Source organism: Pseudoliparis swirei, chromosome 1 (genome assembly GCF_029220125.1).
Source record: "Pseudoliparis swirei isolate HS2019 ecotype Mariana Trench chromosome 1, NWPU_hadal_v1, whole genome shotgun sequence".
Lineage (NCBI taxonomy): Eukaryota > Metazoa > Chordata > Actinopteri > Perciformes > Liparidae > Pseudoliparis > Pseudoliparis swirei.
Genome location: NC_079388.1, coordinates 3,474,605 through 3,491,355, shown reverse-complemented (window position 1 = coordinate 3,491,355; position 16,751 = coordinate 3,474,605). Strand labels below are relative to the sequence as shown.

At 45.9% G+C, this 16,751-nt stretch overlaps 2 protein-coding genes and 2 long non-coding RNA genes across 4 annotated transcripts; 3 read left to right on the top strand and 1 right to left on the bottom strand.

The window, feature by feature from the left end:
• Window positions 1–2,387: 2,387 nt before the first annotated feature.
• On the bottom strand, window positions 2,388–11,693 carry LOC130194396 (uncharacterized). The gene is made up of 2 exons (XR_008831837.1): window positions 11,331–11,693; window positions 2,388–2,625 (listed from the first exon to the last, which is right to left on the bottom strand). It is a non-coding gene; the product is annotated as an uncharacterized LOC130194396 (long non-coding RNA).
• LOC130194387 (elongation factor 1-alpha) lies at window positions 4,148–7,472 on the top strand. Its single transcript, XM_056415385.1, has 8 exons — window positions 4,148–4,248; window positions 5,033–5,187; window positions 5,514–5,693; window positions 5,774–6,070; window positions 6,162–6,312; window positions 6,394–6,650; window positions 6,732–6,966; window positions 7,067–7,472. Exons 2-8 carry the CDS (start codon window positions 5,044–5,046, stop codon window positions 7,186–7,188), a joined length of 1,386 nt encoding a protein of 461 aa, XP_056271360.1. The 5' UTR covers window positions 4,148–4,248; window positions 5,033–5,043; the 3' UTR covers window positions 7,189–7,472.
• Window positions 8,313–16,616, top strand: LOC130194378 (elongation factor 1-alpha). Its single transcript, XM_056415373.1, has 7 exons — window positions 8,313–8,498; window positions 9,255–9,434; window positions 9,502–9,798; window positions 9,907–10,057; window positions 11,662–11,918; window positions 12,295–12,529; window positions 16,246–16,616. Exons 1-7 carry the CDS (start codon window positions 8,355–8,357, stop codon window positions 16,368–16,370), a joined length of 1,389 nt encoding a protein of 462 aa, XP_056271348.1. The 5' UTR covers window positions 8,313–8,354; the 3' UTR covers window positions 16,371–16,616.
• LOC130194390 (uncharacterized) lies at window positions 14,285–15,478 on the top strand. The gene is made up of 2 exons (XR_008831836.1): window positions 14,285–14,769; window positions 15,123–15,478. It is a non-coding gene; the product is annotated as an uncharacterized LOC130194390 (long non-coding RNA).
• Window positions 16,617–16,751: the final 135 nt, after the last annotated feature.

Genomic DNA, 16,751 nt, shown 5'->3' with positions numbered 1-16,751 from the left:
CCTATTTATATATAAGTCATTATTGATTTTCAAAAAAACTTGTTCATCATGCATGTAAATTACATCATGTTAATGAAATGTAAAATGCATAAATGCTTGTCGTCTTGAGTTGTGCACCAACGTCTCACAATCTGATCCCGACCTATCAAGGCATCACAATGTGTATGATTAGCTGGACATTGATCACACAGTGCATCAACCAACCTCTTGCCGCGCAGACACGTTCGAAACACCAACGGAAGACGATCCCGAAGAGCCCTCCGCACCTGATGCTACAAATTAAAAACATGCATCCTTTCATCGTTTTACATTCAGGGCCATGTATACTGCATTAAACAGCAACAGTTAAATGTCTTTGCATTGACCAAGAAACAATATTATGTGTTAGATTAGTCAGGCATTCACACAGTGCACACCTCCTCCTGCACAGTCACCAGCCACGTGCACAGACATGTTGGGGGGCAGGTGCTCAAACCAAAACAAAGGGCACCCATTTGGTGAGTTTTGGGATATGATGCGTACCCCCAATATGCGATCAAAGTGGAAAAATAAAAAGCGGAATAATAATAAGAATCCCAGCAATTTCAATTGAACACTAATAAAAACAACACTAATTATATTTTACTTCATTGAGTTTTTATTTGAAATACTTAAGTACTTAAGTACTCAGGAACAAATACATAAGTACAATTTCCTGAGTACATGTCCAAACTTTAAACTAACTGCTGAACTCCATCAACTGGTGTCCTGTCTCTTTAAGGATCCATGGGCGTAGCTCTTGTTTCAAGGGCGGCGTTAGAGCTTGCATCACATTTTTCGATGAATGACCCGGATGTTGTCAGGACGAAACGGGTAGTGTGTGTCACGAGAGTCATCTGCCCCCTCCTTTTGCAGCGCGCTGTGCTCGGCCCGTTAGCATTGTGCTAATCCCCTTTGATGACTGCGGTGGTTTTACTGGAGGGGGGCCAGTATCCACCTCACGTGTAAAACACACTATTATGAGGAGGCGTCATCAATTCACTACCTCCGTTGTTTATTATCTGTCATGTGTTTGGCTCTTTTTATTTTCTTATTTCATTTGGATAAATAAATCTATGGATTACAAAGTCCTTTTTCTCTTGTAGGCTACTTATTATCACTGTTGCCTCACTTGGGATAATTTTATATATTCATCCATTTACCTCAATCTATAATTCACTTCCACAACTCCAGAGTATATGGGGCAAAATAAGTGATCTCTCTCATAGCTGAGCCAGGACTAATGGAGAGGTTATGGAATCAGGAGAAACTGACTGAACGTTACCTCCTGGAGCCTCATATGGGCCTTCAGGGATACTTTGATAAACTTTCTCTGTTATTTTAATGTATGTTATCTGATTAAAATGTATAACCACATACCTGTACAACAAATAATAATATTAGAGTTGCATGATTTGTTTATCACATACTTTTCCAAGACATCCTGGACACTTTAGTCAGCACTAGAATGCTCAATTGTTTCAAAACAAAGATAATTTTCAAAATAAAATCTCTACATTTTAAACAATGTGGTTTTAACTAGTTTTCTTTCAGGCTTAATGTTTCATGAAATACTTAGAATACTATTTACCTGACTTGCATTTGGAGCAAAAAACACAAACACTGACACATTTCTTTTTTTAAATCAAGTTTATTTTCATAGTCTACTATCACACCAGGTTTACAGAGGCACAGAAGCTCCATCTAAAGGACCGCCATGTGGGTGAAATCACTTGGCTGGACTCAGATTTCCCACTCTTGGCTTGAGGGGGCAATCTGAGTCAGAGGGGGTTGAATAGAATTTGAATAAAAGCCAGAAGGTGCATCAAACCTACCTGAGAGGCTATGATCTGCATGTGACCACTTCTCCTCAACACTCTGTGGAACCAATGCAGACGATGTGGAATACTTTGTTTTCAAGTATGAAACGAGCAGATGTGAAACTGTCTGTGTGTTGCAAATACGCTTTATTTGCATGAACTGTCTCGCCCTGTCTCAGGTGGTATTTGCATTAACCGGGTGACCATGATATTTAGATGGAGTTACATTAAACTCTTTCCTGTGACATGAATGCCGGTTTGTTTTTTAATATTGGCATTGATCAGAATCGGAGAGACTTCCTGTCCTTCTTCACGGACACCAAGTCACGGCGCTTAAAACTGGCAGATGAAGACGACTCTGAAGGCAAAATGTGCTTTAAACTGGAGATCATAATGTATTCATATGGCTAGTATATGTCAATAGATTATGATATAAGACAGTACACGGTGAAAGGTTCTCTGTTTGCCTGTATGTGTGTGCACTGTACCTGAGGTCAGCGCTTCCCCCCCGCCTTAATCTATGACCCTTTCAAATTAATTTATCCCATGTTCACCTGTAGGAGTGTTTCTCCTCTTTAATGTGGTGTTTTTTTTAGGATTCCTTTTTTTTCACACAAAATAATCTAATCTAATTTAGTTGATGTGTTGCTTCCCAAGCTTGGTCCGCGAAGAGGGGCTTCTTCCCAGTTTGATGGAGGCAAGCTTGGGACCCCCGACCACCAACCCCATCCAACGCCGCTGGGCCTCATCCCTCCAGCTCCAGTGGCCGACCTCGATGCTGCTGTGGCTGAACGGGAGGTAAAGGGGGACATGTTTAGTGTTTGTCTATTGACAACTAGGGTTTTCACATAAAATACATTTAGCCCTGCTACACCCCCCTCCCCCCCACCCCTCCACCCCTCCAGCCTCCACACCTCCATCCATCTGTACTAACAAACAGCAGGTTCTGGTCTCAATCATGCACAAATGTTCACTTCTCTAATTACAATAACGACCCGTCACAGCCGGTGACTCATCACACACAGACAGATTATTCACCATCCTGCCCTCTCCTTCCATCTTCTGCTTTTTTTCTACATTTCTAAATTCTAGTTCTATCGTTTGCCTCTCCCCCACCCCCCATCACCCCCCATCACCCTCCCTCACCCTTATGGCCGCTCCGCTCTCCGCTGGGTGACAGCAGCAGCAGCCGAATCTGAGCGGCTGTTACCTGAACTGGTGAGAGAGTCGAGTGTGTGTGTGTGTGTGTGTGTGTGGGGGGGGGGGGGGGCAGGGAACACCAGCTGCCTCTGAAATGGGCAACATGCGAGACACTGTGATGGAGGAAGAGGCACAATCTGACCTCCTGACCTCTCCGAGGAGCATTCAAGGCACCGAGCAGGCCGTTTTTCTGATAAGTTAATAACCTCTCCCAGATAAGTCCAAAAAAAATCCTAATTAAGTGGACGCCTTAGCTGCTTTAAAGATGGCGAGTGGTTCAGAGGAGAATAAATTGATGAAAATCACTGCCAAGTGGACAAAGAAGAGCAGTTTGGAAGGATCTCAAGGCGTCAGCTGACCCTGAAGATACACTGCAGCCTGAGAACATCAGCGTTTAATTCAATCAAATGATTCTGATGTGAATATAAAGGACCGGACGGATAAGGTGTCTCGAAGACAGCATGAGTTCATCTTTTCGGGCCCTGGGTTCTGTTTGAATGCAAATTGTCGAATTTGGATAATCTTTTCAGGCTGAAGAGCTGTCCCAGTACAACCAGTAGGTGAAAGGGAGTTCAGGGGGTGGTGGATGGGGGGGGAATAGTTGTTTATTTGCATTTCCTTTCAAATATTACTGATGGACCCCCCCCCCCCCCACCACCACCACCACCACAAACACAGAGGATCATGTTTCTAACCAAACATGAAATCAAACAAACTATAAACTTGAACTGATATGTCATAAATATCTATCACGTCTTATTATATTTAAAAACACACACTGTCCACCAAATAGTATGTAAGTGCAACATTTGTGTATATAAATAATAACTGTACAATATCAGTAATTTCTTTTTTAATATTATAAAACTTGTACCCGACGCTTATTGGTGATTATACTTCCTATTGATGAAGCACAATGCTTCTTCCCATGTGTTTCTGAACTATCACTTCGATCATCCCCTGCTGCAGCGTGTGTGTCATCGTGGCTCGTGTTGAGCTCCACAGACGTCCCGCATGTCTCACGCCGTTCATCCGGTTGCGTGCTGACGTTTTTTGCAGGAATGTGTGTGATTAGCGAGGTCTCCGCTGGGGGGGGGGAGTCAGGCCGCCTCCCATCCCGTATAAAACCGACAGGCCAACCCCTTGTCTTCCTCTTTCTGTTACCTGGCTAGGGGCAGCAGCGTCGGCCGTGAATAACCCAGAAACACCGGTAAGCTCACATTTTGAGTCGTACTCGGGGGCTCCAATCGGGCCTTTATCTGTCGTTTGGTTTGTAACGTTGATAAAATTCAGCTTTTTATTTTTTCGTCGAGTTTTTTCAATGTTGGACCTTTGACTTTGCCTTTTCGGTTATGTAACTTCTACTCAAACCTGTGGAGTTTATTCGGAGTTAACGGTACATTTAATGGGAAGCTAGTCTCCCCAACCCGGTTGGTACGATGTGTGACGTTAGTGCGCGTTTTATATTTAAGTTGTTCAACCAGCGGAGGGAGCAGAGAGGAACAAAGAAGGGACTAGAAAGAGAAGCCTTAACGCTGGGACGGCCGGATTATTTTTTTTTATACCACGCCTCATAAAACAACTTCATGTATTATCAAGTGTTAAGAGGCTGGATTAAATAGCTGCTGTGTATTTGGAAGTCTTTGTAAGTGAAACACGACGTGGCCTTTAGTAACACGTGTCTAAACTGGCTTGAGGCCTAGCGGCAGCCACCGCCTGCTAGCTGCTCCAGCCCCGCAGCGTTAGCGGTCAGCTAACGGGTTAACACGCAGAGCGGGTTTTTTAAATATAAATGTGAGTTTTTAATCCACTGGTTTAAAATACGACGAGCTAACGTCAAGCTAGTGTTCGTGTCGCACTGTGCCCGGGTTGTCATGGTTTAATTAACGGCTCATTGCCGCACTACGTGGCTGAGTAGTTACCGGTAGGCCAATAAACGGCCACGCGCTTTAAGAATCAAACGCTTATTGGGTTTTTTCCCCTTTTCGTGACAGAAACTACAACAATGGGAAAGGAAAAGATCCACATCAACATCGTGGTCATTGGCCATGTCGACTCCGGCAAGTCCACCTCCACCGGACATTTGATCTACAAATGCGGAGGCATCGACAAGAGAACCATCGAGAAGTTCGAGAAGGAAGCCAGCGAGGTGAGCAGCTTGTGTTTTCCCACTTTATTTATAACCGTTACAGACTTCAGTCCAGAGCCAAGATGGCGGAGTCAGCGTGCCATCGAGAATGTAGCGATGTGCTCGTGTGCGCGCACGCAGGGGTGGGGCTTAGCGAGCAGCATCATGATGACTGTGCACTTCATTCAGTACAGGAACAAGGCTGCTGGGCACATATTTAGCCTACATGTCACCAAATGCACATATTAATAGTTTTATTATGTAATCAATGTTATAAAAATAATTTAAAAGTTTCACTTTCAGAATACAAGCATACAATGGCTAAGTATGAATATCCTCCCTCACAGATGGGCAAGGGCTCCTTCAAGTACGCCTGGGTGCTGGACAAGCTGAAGGCCGAGCGTGAGCGTGGCATCACCATCGACATCGCTCTGTGGAAGTTTGGGACCCCCAGGTATTACGTGACCATCATCGATGCCCCCGGACACAGGGACTTCATCAAGAACATGATCACCGGTACCTCTCAGGTACAGACCGCTGCCTTTAACACATATTCTCTTTATATATTTATGTATGCCAAAATGAATAACCGCCTCCCCCATTTCAGGCTGACTGCGCCGTGTTGGTCGTTGCTGCCGGTGTTGGTGAGTTCGAAGCCGGCATCTCCAAGAACGGCCAGACCCGCGAGCACGCCCTGCTGGCCTACACCCTCGGCGTGAAGCAGCTCATCGTCGGAGTCAACAAGATGGACTCCACCGAGCCCCCTTACAGCCAAACCCGTTTCGAGGAAATCCAAAAGGAAGTGAGCACCTACATCAAGAAGATCGGCTACAACCCCGCCGCCGTCGCCTTTGTCCCCATCTCTGGGTGGCACGGCGACAACATGGTTGAGCCCAGCAGCAATGTAAGGCGCTTTAACCTTTTTTGTTCTGTAAATTGTCGATTTGGAGGATTAGACACGGACTAATCATTCCTTCCTCTAAATATGTCTGTAGATGACCTGGTTCAAGGGATGGAAGGTTGAGCGCAAGGAGGGAACTTCGAATGGCGTCACACTGCTGGAGGCTCTGGATGCCATCCAGCCGCCATCTCGTCCCACCGAAAAGCCCCTGCGTCTGCCCCTGCAGGACGTCTACAAGATCGGAGGTAAAAACTAAATAATTTCTGTTAATGTTATACCTTTAAAAACCTTTGTTTTTAAAGATATAACCACCAATATTTTCTCAGGTATTGGAACAGTACCCGTTGGTCGTGTTGAGACCGGCATCATCAAGCCCGGCATGGTCGTCACCTTCGCTCCCTGCAACCTGACCACCGAGGTAAAGTCCGTGGAGATGCACCACGAGTCTCTGCTCGAAGCCATGCCCGGTGACAACGTTGGATTCAACATCAAGAACGTGTCGGTCAAGGAAATCCGTCGTGGATACGTGGCTGGAGACAGCAAGAACGACCCACCCAAGGGAGCTGACACCTTCAACGCCCAGGTCAGGATTGTGAACTAGAATTGCTTCCAGTTTTTGGGTAAAGTTGCATTTTGGTAGTTCTAAATCAAAATGTTTCCACAGGTCATCATCCTGAATCACCCCGGTCAGATCTCCCAGGGTTACGCCCCCGTGCTGGATTGCCACACCGCTCACATTGCCTGCAAGTTCAGCGAGCTCATTGAAAAGATTGACCGTCGTTCCGGCAAGAAGCTTGAAGATGCACCCAAGTTCGTCAAGACTGGAGATGCAGCCATCATCAAACTGCTCCCACAGAAGCCCATGGTTGTGGAGCCCTTCGCCAGCTACCCTCCCCTCGGTATGTACTCTAAACCTTCCATGTAAACAATTACACAAATGCAAAATTGGCATGATCAGATGCAAGAATTCAATTGCTCAACCCTCTTTTCTTATTCCAGGTCGTTTTGCCGTGCGTGACATGAGGCAGACGGTGGCCGTCGGCGTCATCAAGACTGTCGACTACAAGGAGGTTTCCGGAAAGACAACCAAGGCTGCCGAGAAGGCCCAGAAGAAGAAATGAACGGTCGTGCAGGACATCCAGCAACAAGATGTGTGCCGGCAGCAGCGGGCCACTCCTTCCTCTCTGTCCTGCCCTTACCCTGGATCATCTTCTTTATGGCACAGCTCTCTGCTCAAGGACTGGCTTATGCTGATTAAAACCCATCGCAAAAGTTTCCGCAGGAAAAAGAACTATGCCGCTTCTCAGTTAAGTTTAAGTTGGAAATGTTGTTTCAAAAATGCCACATTTAATTGGAAAGAAAGCTGCTGGTAACTAATAAATAAATGTCTTTGAAAAAATTGAAATCCGCTTGTCTGTCCTTCACTGTTGCAGCCTGTATGTTTCTGACCATGCTATCTTGTCTGCTGGTGCACTTGTCGTCCAATCGTCTCGATAGGAATTATGCCGCCACAGCCAATGGCACCCCCTTATTCTAGTCTGACAGCACCGGAGCATACAGCCCCCTCTTCAGTATAAATACTCTGAACTGATCACATTCTATCCTTTTTTTCTCCGCTCTAAACGTCTTTCTGCTGGGCACAGGTTGGTAACGTGTCCTCTTTTAAGCCGATAACTAACATGTATTGAGTCGGGACTATTGGAAATACGATTGTCATCCTGAAAACGGTCTGAATCCTAACTGCTTTTTAAAATGAAGGCTATTCATGGTAAAGGTAAACATGCCGGCTCACCTTCACCTGCTTATATCCAAACGCTGCATAGCATGTGGGCTTCTCGGCTCTCTTAATGGGGTCGGTATGCTCTGATTTAAAAAATTTAATTGTGAACCTTGGTTTAGTTTTCTACCAGTCATGGTGGTCCTTTTTTCTCTGTACCGGCGTGAACGCGCACCCACTGCATGTCGGGTCGCGCGCTTTCATCAGTCGGTAACATGGCGGCTCTGCAGTCCCGGCGCAACATGGAGGCAGGCGGAGCACATGGCGCGTGACTCACCAGTGGCGCTTTTCCGGTCGCGGGCACGCGCGCCGACTAACTGCTTCTGAAAAGACCAACGTGTGAAGTTGGTGACGTTACATGTAGAGATGTCTCAACACTTAATTCACTATACAGGGCGAGGCGGGCGCAGTTATGACCGTATGCCACGTACACGACAATATTATGAGGGGCACATTGCACCGAACATGTCGGTATAAAGTCATGATTTGCTCCCCATGTCCAGTTAAACAATGGGAAAGGAAAAGTTCCACATCAACATCGTGGTCATCGGCCATGTCGACTCCGGCAAGTCCACCTCCACCGGTCACCTGATCTACAAGTGCGGAGGAATCGACAAGAGAACCATCGAGAAGTTCGAGAAGGAAGCAGCCGAGGTCTGTTCCTTTAAGAGACACCAGCCTGTTCTACTGTATAAATAAATCACTTAAGTGCTCTGTATGATGCTATGAGGGCAGTGAAGATGGAGGAAGCTGCTCACATGTTATAACTCAAAATAATAAAGACTGGTACCAATAAATGTACCTGTTAACATCAAATTATAATGTTAATTGTAAACATTTAAAAACAACCTAAATTAATCAATGACATCTGTATTTCCACAGTACTATAACCTGTATTCCCTCAATGCATTAAATAGTAAAGTAGAAATCTATATACATGACCGTGTTTTAGATCCACTGAACACGCACAACACTTTTTTGTCAAAGAAAAAACAGGCTTTAAACTACAGAAAAATGTAAAGGCCCGATACTTTTGAAGTTACGACATAAAGTAATTAATATAAAATGTATTTTATTGATTTGCAGCTTCAAACATATGATAATAGCATTTCTATACCCATTTCCACACGTTTCACATAAAGTATGTGCTTCTAAACTAGGGGATCTGTATGACAACTATAGGACCGGGGAAACAAACCTCAATATTGTAAGTGTATCGACTGAAACGTGTGGAAATGGGTATAGAAATGGTCTACGCTACAGAAAAACTGTAATATCGAAACAATATCGTCACCAACAGTTAGCTTTAAGGACTGATACTGTGATTGATGTGGCTGATTAACACCTGTTCATATATTCATACGCCTATTTCACTTCCTGCTCTTATTTGTGTCGCTTCAACCCTCACAGATGGGCAAGGGCTCCTTCAAGTACGCCTGGGTGCTGGACAAGCTGAAGGCCGAGCGTGAGCGTGGCATCACCATCGACATCGCTCTGTGGAAGTTTGAGACCACCAGGTATTACGTGACCATCATCGATGCCCCCGGACACAGGGACTTCATCAAGAACATGATCACTGGTACCTCTCAGGTACAGACCGCTGCCTTTAACACGTATTTGTCTGTATTAAAACTAATAACCGCCTCCCCTATTTCAGGCTGACTGCGCCATGTTGGTCGTTGCTGCCGGTGTTGGTGAGTTCGAAGCCGGCATCTCCAAGAACGGCCAGACCCGCGAGCACGCCCTGCTGGCCTACACCCTCGGCGTGAAGCAGCTCATCGTCGGAGTCAACAAGATGGACTCCACCGAGCCCCCTTACAGCCAGAAGCGCTTCGAGGAAATCACCAAGGAAGTGAGCACCTACATCAAGAAGATCGGCTACAACCCCGCCGCCGTCGCCTTCGTCCCCATCTCCGGCTGGCACGGAGACAACATGCTGGAGGCCAGCGACAAGGTGAGGCGCTCACACGCGACGCTCCGGCCCGCCTCGCGTCAAAGCTACGACAGCGAGTGATCCTCTTGAACCAATCGCTGCTCTCCCTTCTCACCGTCTCCGTCTCAGATGGGCTGGTTCAAGGGTTGGAAGGTGGAGCGCAAGGAGGGCGGCGCCAGCGGCGTCACCCTGCTTGAAGCTCTGGACTCCATCCTGCCCCCCTCCCGCCCCACAGACAAGGCCCTGCGCCTGCCCCTGCAGGACGTCTACAAGATTGGCGGTGAGGAAATGGTGTCGCGTGGAAAACGGGCGCTACTTTCCACACCTTTAAATGAGCTTCGACACGTCGGCCTGAATACCAACATGAGACGCCGTGGTCGTAATCTCAATCTGAGTCTGAATGAAGTGCTGTGGGTATCTTTACTCGCACAACAGTAACAGAACATCAGTTAAACCAACCATATATATATATATATACACTACCGTTCAAAAGTTTGGGGTCACTTAGAAATGTCTTTATTTTTCAAAGACAAGCACTGTTTTTTCAATAAAGATAACATTAATCAAAAATACACTCTATACATTGTTAATGTGGTAAATTAATATTCAAGGTGGAAGTGTCTGGCTTCTAATGAAATATCTCCATAGGTGTATAGAGGCCCATTTCCATCAACTATCACTCCAATGTTCTGATGGTACATTGTGTTTGCTAATCGCCTTATAAGACTAATATCTGATTAGAAAACCCTTGTGCAATTATGTTAGCACAGCTGAAAACAGTTATGCTGGTGATATAAGCTATACAACTGGCCTTCCTTTGAGCTTGAAGTTTGAAGAACAAAATTAATACTTCAAATATGAATCATTATTTCTAACCTTGTCAATGTCTTGACTATATTTTCTATTCAATTTTCAATTCATTTGATAAATAAAAGTGAGTTTTCATGGAAGACACGAAATTGTCTGGATGACCCCAAACTTTTGAATGGTAGTGTGTATATATATATATATATATATATATATATGCACATGTTCTGTATATAACACCTTTCTCCTCTGATGGAAGTCTTACTGTAAGATGCAGAACGAGTCTCTCTCTCTTTTGCCCACGGTGATCATAAATCAAGCCTTAAAAAGGGCAAAAAAGAGCTCTCTCAAAACAAGACGGAGCAGAAAGCACTCCTCTTCCTCCTCCTCCTCGTTGCTTTTACAGCTGACAGCCGTTCTCCGGCGATGCCGCCACTCCCACCCGCACGCCAAAAGTTGCCCAAATATCCCGCGAGGCTCCGTGACTTCTGAATGAAGACGCACAGACAAATGCCAGAACGATAATAAAAAAGAAGTCCATACACATGCACGAGGCCCCGCCGTGTCGCGCACACTATCCGAGTTTTAATTCACCCGTCAAAATCAAAACATGTGGCTGGCTGCCAACAACACTTCTTCTTTTTTTTACTCACAATGTCTCCAATTACTAGAAATAATTCGATCTAAAGCCGGAAACAGAAACGAAAAAAAATCGAAGCCGAACGAAGCGGGTCGGGGTCGCTCACCTGGGATGTTGGAGAACGTTGCGGCGGCAAAGGCAGCATCTCGCGGGGTAACCGGGAACACTGGTGTGATACGGTCCTCTTGATGTGAACAACATCACTGGGAGTGGCGCCGGACGGCTCGTCACAGGTCCGGACAGGCCTCGTCGAGGAAACCCGACCGACCGGATCGTAGAAGTTTACAGTTGAGCCGCGCCCATGTTTTCGTTCACGGCATTCACGTTTCAAACTCTGTGATAGAAATCCAAACGGATCAAAAGATGGCGGCGTGGCTGAGATGGCGGCGTGGCTGAGTTGGCGACTGAAAGGCGCGCTTATGAACTTTCTCTCTCAGGCATCGGAACCGTCCCCGTCGGCCGCGTGGAGACCGGCCTCCTGAAGCCCGGCATGGTCGTCACCTTCGCGCCCCCCAACCTGACCACCGAGGTGAAGTCCGTGGAGATGCACCACGAGTCTCTGACCGAGGCCATGCCCGGAGACAACGTGGGCTTCAACATCAAGAACGTGTCGGTCAAGGAGATCCGCCGCGGCAACGTGGCCGGAGACAGCAAGAACGACCCGCCCATGGCCGCCGACAACTTCACCGCCCAGGTGAGTCTCGGCGAACGGGGAAAAAAAAAAGATTCTCTGTGGTTATGTGATAAATTCGTCCCCCAGGGATTCAACGTGAAGCAGAAAACAAAGGGCGGTAATCAGCGTTTTGTTTTGAACGAGTCAAATGACCACAGCAAAAAGTTTGATGTCCATTCTCCTCTCGTTCTGTTTCTTTATCACTTTTTTAAAAAGTCTACCAAACTGTTTCTTAATTTGCATTTCTCCCGTTAATTTAGGCTTGAATGGACGGTTTGGTGTCCCCCGTTGAACGACGCTAGTCTACCGTCCAGCACCAACCGGTCCACATCAGCGTATGTCGCTCTTTTGACCCTTATCCCCCCCCCTCCCCCCGGCACGACTCTCTCATCCGCAGGTCATCATCCTGAACCACCCTGGTCAGATCTCCCAGGGTTACGCCCCCGTGCTGGACTGCCACACCGCTCACATCGCCTGCAAGTTCAGCGAGCTCAAGGAGAAGATCGACCGTCGCTCCGGCAAGAAGCTCGAGGACAACCCCAAGGCTCTGAAGTCCGGAGACGCCGCCATCATCACCATGGTGCCGGGAAAACCCATGTGTGTGGAGAGCTTCTCCCAGTACCCCCCGCTGGGTGAGCAAAGCACTGGGTTCTTGTTGGGCTCATAATAAGTCAGAGTTTGGTTAAAAGTTTAGGTGGCGAGCCAAAGAGGCCAAAATGCACAATCTATCACAGGACGATGTCTTTGCTTTTTCTCGGTTTGAAATTGGCTCGTAAACTGGCGAAACGATCCCGTCATAGAATTTGTCTCTGTTCAAGTTGCGTCATCACATGAAGCATAGACTTCTATACAACCAGAGAAGTCGACCCTGGTGGTCAGGAGAGAGAATGCATCTTTAACACATGAAGCATAGACTTCTATACAACCAGAGGAGTCGACCCTGATGGTCAGGAGAGAGAATGCATCTTTAACACATGAAGCATAGACTTCTATACAACCAGAGGAGTCGACCCTGGTGGTCAGGAGAGAGAATGCATCTTTAACACATGAAGCATAGACTTCTATACAACCAGAGGAGTCGCCCCCTAGTGGTCAGGAGAGAGAATGCAGCTTTAACACATGAAGCATAGACTTCTATACAACCAGAGGAGTCAAACCTGGTGGTCAGGAGAGAGAATGCATCTTTAACACATGAAGCATAGACTTCTATACAACCAGAGGAGTTGACCCTGGTGGTCAGGAGAGAGAATGCATCTTTAACACATGAAGCATAGACTTCTATACAACCAGAGGAGTTGACCCTGGTGGTCAGGAGAGAGAATGCATCTTTAACACATGAAGCATAGACTTCTATACAACCAGAGAAGTCGACCCTGGTGGTCAGGAGAGAGAATGCATCTTAAACACATGAAGCATAGACTTCTATACAACCAGAGGAGTCAAACCTGGTGGTCAGGAGAGAGAATGCATCTTTAACACATGAAGCATAGACTTCTATACAACCAGAGGAGTCGCCCCCTAGTGGTCAGGAGAGAGAATGCAGCTTTAACACATGATGCATAGACTTCTATACAACCAGAGAAGTCGACCCTGGTGGTTAGCCGAGAGAATGCATCTTTAACACATGAAGCATAGACTTCTATACAACCAGAGGAGTCGACCCTGGTGGTCAGGAGAGAGGATGCATCTTTAACACATGAAGCATAGACTTCTATACAACCAGAGGAGTCGCCCCCTGGTGGTCAGGAGAGAGAATGCAGCTTTAACACATGAAGCATAGACTTCTATACAACCAGAGTAGTCGACCCTGGTGGTCAGGAGAGAGAATGCATCTTTAACACATGAAGCATAGACTTCTATACAACCAGAGGAGTCAAACCTGGTGGTCAGGAGAGAGAATGCAGCTTTAACACATGAAGCATAGACTTCTATACAACCACAGGGTGTCCGCGGGTCCTTAAAAAGTCTTAAATTGCTTTTCCTAAAAATAAGGCCTTAAAAAGTCTTAAATTGTCTTAAATTCAGATTGGATTGGTCTTAAATTTTTTTGGGTGTCATGTCCAGGGGTTTTCCTGGGTCAAAATGGGTCTTCGGTGCTCCCAAAAAATATGTTGGCGCGCTTGCACCGTCTATTTATACAGGTCGGGCTGTTGAGTGATCAGCAGCTGTCCGCTCGGTCCATTCGCGCACCTCACAGTTGCGTATTGATCAGACAAGAAGACACGCTTATCAACTCCAGTGTTTCCCCTATAACAGGGTGAAATCCCCCCCCGCAAACAATTCTCGGCTCGCGACAGAGCGATGCGCGCCGGCATCGAAGCTCTGCCGTGATGCGCGCTGCGGGTGAGCACCGCGTATTCGGTCCTATCAATCCCTACAACGTGAAGCATCGGCTACTTTAGAAAACATGGCAGGATGCAAGTTCAACAACGGCTTGAAAAGAACGAGTGTTTCTGGTCATGGTGGGTGAAATGCTTCTGAATCTGCGTTATGTGTCGCGAGACTTTCCAGCGGTGGAATCTCACGTGCAGAGCAAGAAGCACAGAGACTAGCGAAGGCCGCCCGCGGGGCTAGCTCCTGCTCCGCCGCTAGCTGCTGCTCTGCCGCAAGCTCCTGCTCCGCCGCCCGCAACGACGTCAACTACAACGCTGGAGGTCACCGGAGGAAATCCAGCGCCTTGCAACAAAGAACTCATCACCGAAGACCAACGCAGCAGTGCGTTCTTCATTCTGTTCCACGAGACTCTGGACCAGACCACCGCGAGCAGACAGCTGGACTTCATGTGCGCTATTGGTGACATGACCAGGTCCAGTCAGGATCCTGTGGAGCTCATGGGCCATGACACGCCCAGGACCTACTTCAGCACCTCAAAGTAAGTCTAACATAAATATATGTATTAACTATCCTCTTGTATATGAGTATGTGTTTCATATAGTTAAGCTTTACTCATGTGTCAAGTTAATAACAGCTATGCATAGGCGCACTACACATTAATTAGACTAATTAAAAATAGTTTTAGAATGGTAGTAAGTAGAGTGGTGTTTACCTGTCAATATGTCTCCATAGTGTTCACTAGGCTCAAGGGATGGCTCACGTTGCTTAATTTGTAAAAATAGTATTCATTCATATTTATCCAGTCTGACATTAATCTGAAGTGGTGGTGTCATAAGAGATGTGGTGACTGTTGTTTGTCTAATGTCTGCCTTTTTTCTTTCTTTTTTCCAGGAGAATGGACCAAATGTCAACTGGAAGTTTTTATATTAATACAGTTTGAAAAGGATTGTTTTCCTAGTATATTCACAAAAGCTCAGGAGTAGACATGAACCTGTGCACAAACATCCATCACATAGAGACATGAGAACTCACACTCACTCACCCACACACACATACATTCTATTATGTAAATGAATTTGCATTTTAAAAGCAGCTGGAAATGTTATTTGTTATTTTATGGATTTTTTTGTTCAAAAGGAACTATGTTGCATGTATTTTTTAAATATATTTACTTAATTTTAGAGACATTTGTTCATGGGACTTAAATGTTCTGAAAATGTATTAATAAATATAATTTACAACAGCAATGACATTTGTGTTATCCTTTTGCATTACACCATACTGTTAATTTTGAACAGACATCAGTGTGTTTACTTTGAATTAATTAATTTAGATTCATGTATATTTCCATCGTAAATTAGGTCTTAAATTTTATTTAGATGTGGTCTTAAAAAGTCTTAAAAAGTCTTAAATTTCACTGGTTTATTCCTGTAGACACCCTGCAACCAGAGGAGTCGACCCTGGTGGTCAGGAGAAAGAATGCAGCTTTAACACAAGAAGCATAGCCTTATATACAAAAACAGGGCAAACAAATGTATATAATGGTATATTGGTCCTATTTTCATCATGAAGGGATGTACATTCATCCATAAGGCGAGAGAGGAGAGGAGATAGGAGCTCAGTGTATCCTAAACGTCCCCCAGCAGCCCATCAGCCTAGAGCAGCATCTCTAGGTCTGGACCAGGTGAACCTGATGCAGCCCGAACTAGAAGACTAAGAGGAAAGTCTTCTGTCTACTCTTAAATGTTTAGACTCAGAACTATATTTAGACGGTTGATTGGGTAAAAGGCCGATGGGTCTGGAGCTAAAGCCTCTTTTATGAATTCCTGTTGTGTATTTAGTACATGACTAATACCAACTTGGGTTAAGCATTGAAAATATCTTTTTATTATCACAGAGGGAACTCATTGATGTAATCACACTAACACATGCCCTCACCCTCTAATGATGAATCTATTATTAACACAGAGAAGACCCGTTTCAGCCCCTCGTTGCCGCTTCTCTCTCCTCCCAGGTCGCTTCGCCGTGCGCGACATGAGGCAGACCGTGGCCGTCGGCGTCATCAAGTCCGTGGAGAAGAAGCTCCCCTCCGGCGGCAAGGTCACCAAGTCCGCACAGAAGGCCGACAAGAAGAAATGAATTCTCCTGCAGGACGTCCATCAAAGATCCCCCGTCCAGCAGCAGCATCATCGGCCCGCCACGTCCCTCCTTCCTCCTCGCCCCCCGACGCCGTCTCCTCTGAGCTCTCTCCTCAAGGACTGGCTCATGCTCATCAAAACCCATCGGAAAAGCTTCCGCAGGAAAGCAAGGCCTGCGCCTCTTAGGGGGGAAGCTATGATCATAATTCAGTTGAAACCAAAACAATAAAAACCTTAAACATTGGAATGAAGAATGTTTCTTTTGTGTTTTATTACATTTCAAGAATTAAGTGATGGCGAAACTGAAGTAGCACTTCCTCCAGGAGCTTCTAACACACACACACACACACACAACACTGGTGTCAAAACACACTGATAATTG